This window comes from Gadus morhua, chromosome 7 (genome assembly GCF_902167405.1).
Source record: "Gadus morhua chromosome 7, gadMor3.0, whole genome shotgun sequence".
In the NCBI taxonomy this organism is placed as follows: Eukaryota; Metazoa; Chordata; class Actinopteri; order Gadiformes; family Gadidae; genus Gadus; species Gadus morhua.
In genome coordinates this window covers 1,708,101-1,720,854 of record NC_044054.1, presented here as the reverse complement: position 1 = coordinate 1,720,854, position 12,754 = coordinate 1,708,101, and the positions used below count along the sequence as shown (strand labels likewise).

The following is a 12,754-nucleotide window of genomic DNA, read 5'->3' as shown; positions in this document are numbered from 1 at the left end:
ACCGCCCCCCCACGCCCTCCAGCTCAGGGCTGACCGCCGCGTAGATGGCGGTCGACGCCCCCTCCGCCGGCGTCTGGACCAATTAGAGGAGAGGAGGAAGAAGGGATGAGAGGACGAGGAAAACACGGAGTTCGATGATGGAGTGGATCGAGAACGCACAGGTTAACACACACACACACACACACACAGGTTAACACACACACACACACACACACACACACACAGGTTAACACACAAACACACACACATACACACACAGGTTAACACACACAAACACACACACAAACACACACACACACACACACACAGATTAACACACACACACACACACACACACAGGCTAACACACACACACACAGGCTAAGACACACACACCGACTTACACACACCGACACACACACACACACACACACACAGGTTAACCCACTAACACACACACAGGCTAACACACACACACACACGGTAATACAGGCTAACACACACACACACGGTAATACAGGCTAACACACACACGCACACACACACAGGCTAACCCGCACACACACACACACACACAGTAATACAGGCTAACCCACACGCACACACACACACACACACACACACACAGGCTAACCCCCTAACACACACAGGGTAATACAGGCTAACCCCCTAACACACACAGGGTAACACAGGCTAACCCCCTAACACACACAGGGTAACACAGGCTAACCCCCTAACACACACAGGGTAACACAGGCTAACCCCCTAACACACACAGGGTAACACAGGCTAACCCCCTAACACACACAGGGTAACACAGGCTAACCCCCTAACACACACAGGGTAACACAGGCTAACCCCCTAACACACACAGGGTAACACAGGCTAACCCCCTAACACACACAGGGTAACACAGGCTAACCCCCTAACACACACAGGGTAACACAGGCTAACCCCCTAACACACACAGGGTAACACAGGCTAACCCCCTAACACACACAGGGTAACACAGGCTACCCCCCCTACCCTGAACAGCAGCCCGGTGAAGGGCCTCTTGGCCAGCTTGGCGGGGGCACTCAGGAAGTCGTAGAGCGCCGTGTCCACCATGCCGGGGTCGGCGGCGTTGGCCGTGACGTGGAGGCCGCGGGCCGCCGCACGCCTCTGCAGCCGCTGGCCGAACATCACCAGGGCCACCTTGCTCTGGGCGTAGGCGCCGTGGGCGCTGTAGCACCCCCTGGTGGAGAGGGGGTGGGGGTGGTCAAGAGATGGAGGGGGAAATGTCTGTCTGTCTGTCTGTATGTGTTAGCCTGTGTGTGTGTTAGCCTGTGTGTGTGTTAGCCTGTGTGTGTGTGTGTGTGTGTGTGTGTGTGTGTGTGTGTGTGTGTGTGTGTGTGTGTGTGTGTGTGTGTGATCCTGTGTGTGTGTGTGTGTGTGTGTGTTAGCCTGTGTGTGTGTGTGTGCTAGCCAGTGTGTGTGTGTGTTATCCTGTGTGTGTGTGTGTTTAGCCTGTGTGTGTGTGTGTGTTAGCCAGTGTGTGTGTGTGTTATCCTGTGTGTGTGTGTGTGTTTAGCCTGTGTGTGTGTGTGTGTTAGCCAGTGTGTGTGTGTGTTATCCTGTGTGTGTGTGTGTTTAGCCTGTGTGTGTGTTAGCCTGTGAGTCTGTTAGCCTGTCTGCTTCTTTGTGCCTGCTTATGTGTGTGCGTCTGTCCGCCTGCGTGTGTGTCTTTATGTGTCTGTGTGCATGTGTGCGTCTTCATGTGTCTGTGTGCATGTGTTTCAGTGTGTGAGTCTTTATGTGTCTGTGTGCATGTGTCAGTGTGTGTCTTTATGTGTCTCTGTGCATGTGTGTGTGTGTCTTTATGCGTCTGTGTGCGTGCGTGTGTGTGTCTTTATGTGTCTGTGTGCATGTGTGTGTGTGTCTTTATGCGTCTGTGTGCGTGCGTGTGTGTGTCTTTATGTGTCTGTGTGCATGTGTGTGTGTGTCTTTATGTGTCTGTGTGCGTGCGTGTGTGTGTCTTTATGTGTCTGTGTGCGTGTGTGTGTCTTTATGTGTCTGTGTGCGTGTGTGTGTCTTTATGTGTCTGTGTGCGTGTGTGTGTCTTTATGTGTCTGTGTGCGTGTGTGTGTGTGTCTTTATGTGTCTGTGTGCGTGTGTGTCAGACGAGGCTTCTCCATTGAGGAGGGGGAGGAAGATCCTCCCCAACATTGTTGAGAATAAAAAAATGCAGATTGCCCAGACTAGTGTCAGGAATGAATGCCCTTAAATATGACTACTTTAATGCCTTTGCATATGTAATGTTTGTTTCGCTGGGTAAAGGGACATTAGCGCCCCCTATCGCCTATTGACAATTACCTCAGGGAAGTGTTCCTCCCTCGGCCTCCGGTGAATCCCATTCATTTCATTCACTACATATCTTTCACTCCTCCGCTGGGTTACCAAGCCGTCTGGCGAAGCTTGGAGCTACACGCGCTGTAATTCTGAACTCCCTTTAAAAAGATCCCGTTTGGTGTGACCAGGTCACTGATATCTTTGCAACACGAACAGCGCGGAGGATGGACTTGATCTATAAATGAAGTCCCTCAATCTAAACTCGCTTGACACCATGACCAACATTCTGAACGTCCATTGACATCCACTTCTGCCTCAAACAATGCCAGGATTACAGCGCATGTAAATAGTTGTGAAATAATGTTCTTGTTCTTGTTACTCTGACCGTTCTGTTTAATTTGGTGGAAAGGATGATAGTGAATTATCCAAAGTGATCCATTTTAGATGCCATCACTCTTGGTCATTTTTATAAAAACACTTGTAGATGAAAATAAACATAGCCAAATTACAACCAATAGCTTCAGTCAGTGAGGGCAAAAATAGGCCCAATGATAGGCCCAGATTATTTTAAGATTTTTTAGGTCGATTCGACTCATTGCTTTGCATCCTTTCCTTCTGCCCTTGTAGTCCATCAAAGACATGCTTCCCCCCAGCTTTCAAAGTACAATGCTGCCAATGGTGGATTGGTTCCATTTAATTCACTTAATAATCCCTCCCTGTTATTTTGTGGTTCACCAAAACACCCTGAACAACCCGTGTCTCGCCTCACATGCCACCCTACGCCACTAGCAGTGCACGCAGGCCGAGCGCGCAGTCCTTCCTCCCTCACTTTAAAATCTGTTTGTGCGTGCCAACCTGTGTGTGTCTGCGCGTGCACGTCTACTTTTGTGTGCGTGAATGTCTGAGGGACATGCGTGTTTGTGCGTTTGCTTTGCCCCCCCTGCATGCGTGTGTGTGTGTGTCTGCGTGCACGCGTGTGTGTGTGTGTGTGTGTGTCCCCCCCCAGACCTGCTGTTGAGGTTGTCGAGGTCCAGCCGCCCCCCGTAGTGCGTGGCGGACGCCATGTTGACCACGCGGGCGGAGCGGCCCGGCGTCCCGGAGCGGGCCAGCGTCTCCAGGAGCAGCCCCGTCAGCAGGAAGTGCCCGAGGAAGTTCAGCCCGTAGTGAAGCTCCACCCCTTCCTCCGTCTGGAGCTCCGGAACCAGCATGACGCCCGCTGGGGGGGGCAGAGAGAGACAGTAGCATGATGCTGGGGGGGCAGAGAGAGATAGTAGCATGATGCTGGGGGGGCAGAGAGAGACAGTAGCATGATGCTGGGGGGGGCAGAGAGAGACAGTAGCATGATGCTGGGGGGGCAGAGAGAGACAGTAGCATGACGCCTGCTGGGGGGGGCAGAGAGAGACAGTAGCATGACGCCTGCTGGGGGGGGCAGAGAGAGACAGTAGCATGATGCTGGGGGGGGCAGAGAGAGACAGTAGCATGATGCTGGGGGGGGCAGAGAGAGACAGTAGCATGATGCTGGGGGGGCAGAGAGAGACAGTAGCATGATGCTGGGGGGGCAGAGAGAGACAGTAGCATGATGCTGGGGGGACAGAGAGAGACAGTAGCATGACGCTGGGGGGGCAGAGAGAGACAGTAGCATGACGCTGGGGTGGGGGGCAGAGAGAGAGACAGTAGCATGATGCTGGGGGGGGCAGAGAGAGACAGTAGCATGAGGCTGGGGGGGCAGAGAGAGGCAGTAGCATGATGCTGGGGGGGCAGAGAGAGACAGTAGCATGATGCTGGGGGGGGCAGAGAGAGACAGTAGCATGATGCTGGGGGGGGCAGAGAGAGACAGTAGCATGATGCTGGGGGGACAGAGAGAGACAGTAGCATGATGTGGTATATGGGAGTAACACGTAGGGAACATCATATGTACACTCACATTTTGGGTATTTTAAGTGCACTATGGGCATGAAATTAACCAGTGAGAATTCGAACAACACTGCAAAATAGCGAGCACCCTATATAGTGCACTATATCCGTGATAGGGAACGATTTCGAACACAGCTACGAGCTGTGTGTCATCAGCGTGTGTCATCATGACAGCGCCGCCGCGGATTTCCCTTTCGTATACGGTCGTTGCCATCTGAAAGGGTCGATGCCATTCAACTGCCATCTCAATTACCGATACTGATGCTAATTAATTGAATGTATTTGCCGAGATACTGAAAACAGACAAAGTGAGAGCAACCGACTGACAACGAGCGATCCCCAGATTGGTCGGTGAACCCGTCAGTCCCTCTGTCTGTCTGTCTGTCTGTCTGACTGTCTGTCTGTCGGGGGGGGGGGGGCTCACCGTTGTTGACCAGGACGTGCAGAGGGAGGCCGCGGTCCTTGAAACGCTGAGCGAACAGACGGACAGACTTTTGAGAGGCCATGTCCAGATACAGGAACTCAGCTGGGAGAGGGGGGGGGGGGGGGGGGCGCGCGCGCGAGAGCGAGAGAGAGAGAGGTTGGGTGGATCAGGAATATTGATATTACATGTATATATACACACAATACATTTTACAGTGAGGGCTTTAGCAGAGGCTTTCATCCAAACCCACTCAACGTTTGCTTCTCATGAAGCTTTTCTGAAGACAGTGAGAGGCGGCTTTGGGGAGGAATGGATAAATAAACCAAAGTACCTTTCCCCTCTTTGACCTCCTGGTGAATCGTTGCCACGGCTGCCAGGCCCTCGGACTCCACGTTCCCCGCTGGGGGGGGGGACACAGAGAGAGCAAGACAGACAGACAGAGACAGAGAGACACAGAGAGAGCAAGACAAACAGACAGACAGACAGACAGACAGAGACAGAGAGAGCAAGACCGACAGACAGACAGAGACAGAGAGACACAGAGAGAGCAAGACAAACAGACAAACAGACAGACAGACAGAGAGACACAGAGAGAGAGCAAAACCGACAGAAAAACAGACAGAGAGAGCAAGACAAACAGACAGACAGAGACAGAGAGACACAGACAGACAGAAAAAGACATCAGGCCAGATGTTTCATCGACCACGTTTACTCTAAAATTTGAATGAATAGATCTCAGATTTGCATAGAAACAACCGGATTCGACATTCCCTGCTTACACACAAAAGCAGAAAAAAAAAGGTCAACCTATGTTACCATTATATTTTATGTATTGCAACAAAGATTAGTTTTTAAAATTATGTATTAGTTTCCTGATAATTAATTAGTTCATTAATTACCAATTAGTGAAAGGGAATAAGACATTTGATTGGTTTAAGTTAAATGAACCTCAAATCAATCCCATGGACTAGATGAGCATACATCAGTTGGTCTTGTCCTCAACACAACACGTTTACTTTGATAACACAAACACCGTGATTAGCCCGGCCGCTGCCCTACCTATCAGAACGTGCATTCCAAGGCCGGCCAGGTGTCTCGCGATCTCAAAGCCCATGCCGCGGGCCCCCCCGGTCACTATGGCAACGCGTCCATTCTGCCGGGGGAGGACTGAGCGGACAAGAGAGGGGAAAACATTACACACAACTCAAACCACCTTCTAGTAACCAAAGTAACACAAAAACATTACACACAACACAAACCGCCTTCTAGTAACCAAAGTAACACAAAACGGCGGGTTTATGGTTCTTCCACTTCCACGGTTTTCAAGAAGTCCGACAAAGACAAACAAAAAACTTTTTATTCAAAAATAAATTAAAAAGCTAAAGTTTAAAGGTTCCATTTATTTAACACCTTCAAGCTTTGTTTTGTTACTCTGTGAAGAGTATGATTGGCTTAGTTGGATAGAGATGGCAGCGAATGAAAGCTTTGGAAAGTAACCGATGGAAGAACTAAATGTTATTAACTAGATCATTGTACACTTTATTTTGGTTCTGTGCTGTTCTAAGCTTTAAATAATCAACTAACCAAAAGATAAGGTAACATCGACATCATTAAAGGCGATATTAACTCATCGCCCTATAACTTTTAGCCCCCAGAAGTACCAAAAACGAATCACATTAGTATCAATATGAAGAGGCTCACTTGGCTATATTTATTCATTATGAATACATTACGGACCACAGGGTTAAATCCTCATCACAGAACACAGTGATATCCCCCACACACCTACTGAACTGAAACTCATTTCCGATATCCGTTGTCAATATGAAAACCATCGCCAAAATGGCGCCTCAATTTGTTTTCCCGCCCAGTTTATGCAAAAAACGTAACTCTGAAATTTCTATTATCCGCCTACTGCGTTTTTTTTTCCCAATTTGATCTAAAAACGTGACGCTCTTCTGTCGTTCCCGCCAAAAACGTCTTTCAGCAGTTTTATCCAAAAAACTTTGCGCTCTACTTCTTCCCCGTCACTCCAGCGGCGCCACGAGCGCACCGCCTCCGTCCCACAAGATGGCGTCCTCCAGCTCCGCGTCGCTGGGCTCGGCGTCATGGTAACCGCGGGCGTTCTCGTACAGGAACACCTGCTGGTCCACCAGGGCGGGCGGGCCCAGGCGGGCCCTCTTCCCGGCGTGGGCGCCGCCACCCGCCGCACCGAAGAGCCGGTGGCACGGCACACTGGTGGCCGGCACGCACCAGTACCTCTGCAGCACGCGGGCCAGCGTGGGGAACAGCGGGGCGTGGCTGCTCCACCACGCCAGGGGGTCCTCGTTCAGCCCCAGCAGCCTCTGGGCCTTGTAGTTCCCCAGCTCCTCCACCGCCTGCGCGTGGAGCTCCTCCTGCGTCTGGTCCGAGTCCGACTGAAGGAAGATGGCCGCCAGGGGGTTGTCCTGGCCCTGGCTGAGGTGCGGGTTGAGGTGCGAGTTGAGGTGCGGGTTAAGGTGCGGGTTGAGGTGCGGGTTGAGGTCCGGGTTGAGGTCCGGGTTGAGGTCCGGGTTGAGGTGCGCGTTGAGGTCCGGGTTGAGGTGCGGGTTGAGGTGCGGCTTCTTGCACGGTGGCGGCTGGAGAGGCTCCTCCTCCGAGGGGGGGGAGAAGCTCCCGGGGCAGGGCGGAGCCTCGGCGCCCAGCTTCTCCAGCACGGCCTTGGCCTCCTCCACCACCTGCGCCTCCACCTGGGCGCGCTCCGCCGCCGATAGGAAGGGCAGCCGCTTGTAGCGCGGGTCCAGGAAGGCCGCCACGTTGAGGAAGGCTGCGACCTCCTGCGGCTGGGAGTAGGCGGCGGCCAGCGCCCGGGCCACCGCCTCCTTGGCCGTGGCGATCTCCTTGAGGTCGCCGTCGCGCGCGGCCAGCGCGGCGCTCTGCAGCATGTGCAGCGCCGGCCGCACCGTGCTGAGGGCGGGGTAGCGGCAGGCCGCCAGCAGCTCCGTCACCGCCCGCACCGGCCGCAGCAGCTCCACCCAGGCCTCCAGCCGCGCCCAGTCCGACGCCTCGAAGCTCAGCCGCTGCCCGGCGGGCACGTCGCCCAGCGCCGCCGCCACTGCCGCCCGCTGCTCCCGCAGCCGCCGCAGCATGGCGAGCGTGGACAGCCAGCCGCCGCCGCCGCCGCCGTCCGCCACCAGGGGGCGCTCCGCCACGCCGCGGCGGCGCTGCTGCTCCCGCAGCGCGTACCCGGCCGCCGCCGTGGCCCTGAAGTGCTCCACCAGCTTGCGGCACTCGGCCAGGAGGGCCTGGGCACGGGGCAGGCGGAAGGCCTCGCCCACGGCGCGGCCCAGGGCGTGGCCGAGGCACGGCATCTGCACCGAGAGCTCCAGCAGGGAGCACGCCTTGACCACGTCCGGCGAGCCGTCGGTGGTCACGCCGCTCACCTTGTGCACCACGCCCCAGTCGGCCAGTGCCTCGTACAGGGCGCGCGTCACCGTCTCCGCCGGGTCCTCCCCCGGCACCGAGAACGTCTTCAGGCACGTGCTCGTCGCCGCGAAGCCGCCGCCGCCGCCGCGGGTGACGGCGTGCACCGACAGTGTGACGTAGGCGCGGTCGTGGGCGGGGCTCCGCCACAGGTCCGTGGTCACGCCGCAGCTCATCACGCCCGCCAGCGCGGCCCGGGCGGCCTCGCGCGCCCGCTCGTACGCCCGCGGGACCAGCTTCAGCGCCAGCTCGTGCTTGGTGGGCAGGGCGTAGCGGGGGTCCGCCGCACGCAAGAGCGCTCGGAACGTGGGCTCCTCCACCACCGAGACTGGGTGCATCCCCTCGCAGACGAAGTCGCACACCGCCCGGGTCAGGTCCGGGCGTCTGCGGTCGCCGCCGGCAACGCCGATGCCGCCGGCCGCGAACCCTGACCGGAGCGCGAGCTCCGACACCGCCTGTGTCCCGTACGACGACGACGACATCGTCCTCGCCCCCTGGGGTTCGGGTTTGGGCGCGCGGGCGGTGGCCGCGGCCACGCCCACCCGCTGCTGGTGCTGCGGCGGGTGACCCGGACCCGCGTTGCTCTTGACCAGCTCGCCGAACTGGGCCGGGTGGTTCTTCTCCAGGTGGTAGGACAGGTTGGAGGTGTTGCCCGAGTAGGCGATCTGGCTCATGCACACGCGGCAGTAGATCCTCTTCCAGTGCACGATGCAGCCGTCCGAGTCCGTGTCGAAGCCGAAGTAGCGCCACACTTTGCTCTTGGCCCGCGGGTGGGCCACGAGGTGGGGGCCGGGGCCCACGCTGAGGGCGACGCCCGACGACGAGACCGCCCCCCCGGGACCCATGCCTCGGAACTCCGGGGGCTCCTTGGGAAGGAAGTCCATCTAGGGTCGGAGGCGACGCACGACGCGGAGTCACCTAGCGAGGACAGTAGAGGGCGGGGTTTAAATAAAGATAGCATCGCTCAGAAGAGGACTGTCAGCAGTCGGGGTTTAAATAAAGATAGCATCGCTCGGAAGAGGACTGTCAGCAGTCGGGGTTTAAATAAAGAAAGCATCGCTCAGGCGAGGACGGTTAAAGGTGTAGAATGCTCAGAATTTTAAAAAAGGTGTAGTATGCTTTATATTGGATGTCATTCCAACTTTTGATCGATTCGACACGATTAAATGTGGTCCTGATTCAGTTTGGTTGTTGGCATAAAAAAGGGGCGATGTTACACCACAAGGTCTGAGTGTGATTAGGGTTAGAAGCCGTTTGAAAAACCGGCCCCTTCCTGTGTTTCGCGACATCACTAGTGGGCGTGTCCACCCAGAAGTATGCTGGATAGAATCTATCCAGTGTACGTCTAGTTAGACACGCCCACTTGCGATGTCACAAAAAACACAAGGCAGATTTTCCAACGGCTCGAAATCTTCGTAGAAACATCTTCATCCCTTTGAAGACAAAAAATGACCAAAAAAAAAAAGGCTATTCCGATGCACTCGTTACATTTATAGCTTCAACACAAATCACATGTTTAACACACTATAAAATCTTATTATCCGCACAATAAATTAGCTCTGCCGTATTGGTCACGGGCGCTAGATACCAACGCTGTAAGATGCTTTGCTACATTCCGTTTACGATTACACGTTCGGTCGACAACAGACGTTTCACTGTTCGGGATTAGCAGCGTAAACCCTCTGTGAATAGTCACTCTCATTGTGTGGTCAACATCGATTTGCTTTCTCATAAATCAGCCTCATGATCTTTAAATCAGTACCAGATTATAAACTCAAACATCAGTTTCCATTCATCTCTCCTCGTCCATATTGGCCATTATACGTTTATTTGGGGTTTTTACAAAACCCTTCAAAAGTAAATGTAAAAATCAAATGATTTTTTCAATCATTTTAAATCGTTTGTAAACCATTCATCTGTCTAGCATGCTTTTAAAAGAGACCGACCATGTTCATAAGCGATATCAGAGATCAATGGCAGATAAACAAAACCGATTTCTTCCAAAACAACTTTGTGGTGCATCCTGGTGGCTCTTATAGCTACAGAGTCGGGCAGAGCGGCACCTCATTGATTGTCAGTCAATCATCCATCTACTTTCCCTCAAAACACAAAATCGATCCCCATTAGACATACATAAAGCAGTCGATACCAGGATGTTGCTGATACACGACAAACCACATTACTTTTGTGTGATTTTTGCTGAAACCAAATGCATTTCCATAAAAAAAGAAAATCTGCAATATTGGGCGAGTTCATCTCCATTAAACACAAGCTGATAATAATTGTATATTGTTTAATATAAAAGGTCTCTTTGTTGTTATTATTATCAACCTTAATATGTTCTCATTTAGCCAATTATGAAAGATGCAATAATGCAGGTTCAGGGGATGACTTGAACGTCCCATCTTGACATCTCCACAGTCCGTGCCCCAAACAACATCTTGCACAGAACCCCCCAAAAAGCTAGACTTATTATTATAACTCACTGTTCTAAATATAATTCTAGTTGAAGGCAACACAGCGTTCAGACGTGTTTACCTTCCGCACCTTTAAGGGGCTTCGCGACCCTTTAAACGTATTTCTCAACACACCATAAACCACACAATCACAAAATAACATGTAACACACTCGTTCCTGACCTGGTAACGTGAAAGACCTGTTGAACAGCTGATAAATAAGCACTTTAACGCCGCATAAATAGACCCGCATCAGGGGCACAAACACTGCGAGCAGCCACATCCCTCCTGGTGCAACGGGGTGTCCGGTCCGGGTTGAACCGCTGCTCCGTGACAGTAGTTCTGGCCCTCCTCCAAAAAAGCAGACCTCTGTGTTGAAAGTGTTGAAATGTGTTAAATGTATTAAAATGTTAAAAGTATTAAAGTTTTCAAAGTATGATAAAACTGTTAAAAGTACAGTGCAGTATTGAAGTGTTAAAGTAGTCTATTAAAAGTGTTAAATGTGGAGCGCGTTTTATAGTGTCAGCAGCGGGTTTGATAACGACGCCTGACCATATCTAGCCACGCCCATTTCCCTTTAAGAAAATAACTGTTTGAACGCCACAGTTGTAGACAATGCACAAGCATATTATACAGGGTATAGATTTGCGTGGGGATCAGGGGACGTGTCCCCACCAATGTCAAATGACGACTGAAATGTCCCCACAAATATTCAGATTGAAACGAAAAAAAAGCGCCTCTTGCGGTAGGCCTCCACAAAGGTTAAATTCCCACTTCGGTACCGCCTCCAAACATACATACGTCTTCCTTTTTACACTACCCAGACGGTTCGATCCCGGCTTCTCGTGGAAAGTTCCTCTGCGTCTTTTCTCGAGAGAGAGAGAGAGAGAGAGAGAGAGAGAGAGAGAGAGAGAGAGAGAGAGAGAGAGAGAGAGAGAGAGAGAGAGAGAGAGAGAGAGAGAGAGAGAGAGAGAGAGAGAGAGAGAGAGAGAGAGAGAGAGAGAGAGAGAGAGAGAGAGAGAGAGAGAGAGAGAGAGAGAGAGAGAGAGATCTATTTAAACTATTGATTAATTGAGCTGATAGGGTGTTCCTTGAAAGAATATACATTAGGGCTAAGTATATAGGGCTTAGTATCAGGGCTACAGCCATTTTCCCACAATGTGTTCCATTGTTATATTACTTAATTAATAAGCATAGATTATCTTAATATAATAGTTATATAAATATTTATAATTATATTGCGATTCATATATTATACAGGCCTTCTTTATATACAACAGGTCCAGTCCTATTCAACCGTCAAAAACAGAAATTATTTGAACAAATAAAATTCAATCAGTGCACTTTTCATTAGGAAGAACCTATAGAAACTCAGAAGAGCGAGTTGACTTGTGACTGGGAGTAGACTCGATCCCCCAGTGAAACTTCTGCTAAACGCCCTAAAATGATTAAAAAACTGTCGTAAATGCTCTCTAAAAGTCTCTTCAACCAGGCGTTGCCCCTGGAGCCACGGTCTTGGTTTTTGAGATCGCCTAGAAGAATGAACAACGGGGACATTTTCTCTCTCGTCCGGTCCTGTGTCACAGCGAGGTTGGAAACTCCTGACATGCGTGACGCGCCACAGGCTGCGTCCGTGATTGGATTAGTTCAAAGACTCTTCCCGTCTGTCTGTCTGTCTGTCTGTCTGTCTGTCTGTCTGTCTGTCTGTCTGTCTGTCTGACTGTCCGTCTTTCTGTCTGTCTGTCTGTCTGTCTGTCTGTCTGTCTGTCTGTCTGTCTGTCTGTCTGTCTGTCTGTCTGTCTGTCTGTCTGTCTGTCTGTCCGTCTGTCTGTCCGTCTGTCTGTCTCTCTGCTTATTTTCACTGGAAATCGCTGAAACTGGAAAGTTCTTTCTAGGAATATATGGCCACGTTATCTCCTCGATGAAATCGATGAAGTTAAAGAAGTCTCTCATTCTGTCTCTCTCTCTCTCACTCTCTGTGTCTGTTTTGCTCTCTCTGTCGCTCGGTCTCATGCACACAAACACCCATCTATACACACACACACACACACACACACACACACACACACACACACACACACACACACACACACACACACACACACACACACACAGACACAAATACAAACTCACACACACACACACACACACACACACAAACACACACACACACACACACACACACACACAC

General features: G+C 51.9%; 2 protein-coding genes across 2 annotated transcripts; both read right to left on the bottom strand.

The window, feature by feature from the left end:
* Positions 1 to 11,029, bottom strand: dhrsx (dehydrogenase/reductase (SDR family) X-linked; the record flags this gene model as incomplete). Its single annotated transcript, XM_030361625.1, is given in 7 exon segments — positions 1 to 73; positions 1,006 to 1,213; positions 3,316 to 3,523; positions 4,646 to 4,747; positions 4,977 to 5,045; positions 5,705 to 5,812; positions 10,747 to 11,029. Coding segments are annotated over 7 exon segments (868 nt in total), but the record flags the coding sequence as incomplete, so codon positions are not given.
* Positions 5,989 to 10,972, bottom strand: LOC115547413 (zinc finger BED domain-containing protein 1-like). The gene is made up of 2 exons (XM_030361621.1): positions 10,747 to 10,972; positions 5,989 to 9,025 (listed from the first exon to the last, which is right to left on the bottom strand). The coding sequence occupies exon 2, from the start codon at positions 8,989 to 8,991 to the stop codon at positions 6,673 to 6,675; it is 2,319 nt and encodes a 772-aa protein (XP_030217481.1). The 5' UTR covers positions 8,992 to 9,025; positions 10,747 to 10,972; the 3' UTR covers positions 5,989 to 6,672.
* Positions 11,030 to 12,754: the final 1,725 nt, after the last annotated feature.

Excerpts from the sequence above, each read along its gene's own strand:
- LOC115547413 (XM_030361621.1), bottom strand. The coding sequence starts at position 8,991 with ATGGACTTCCTTCCCAAGGAGCCCCCGGAGTTCCGAGGCATGGGTCCC.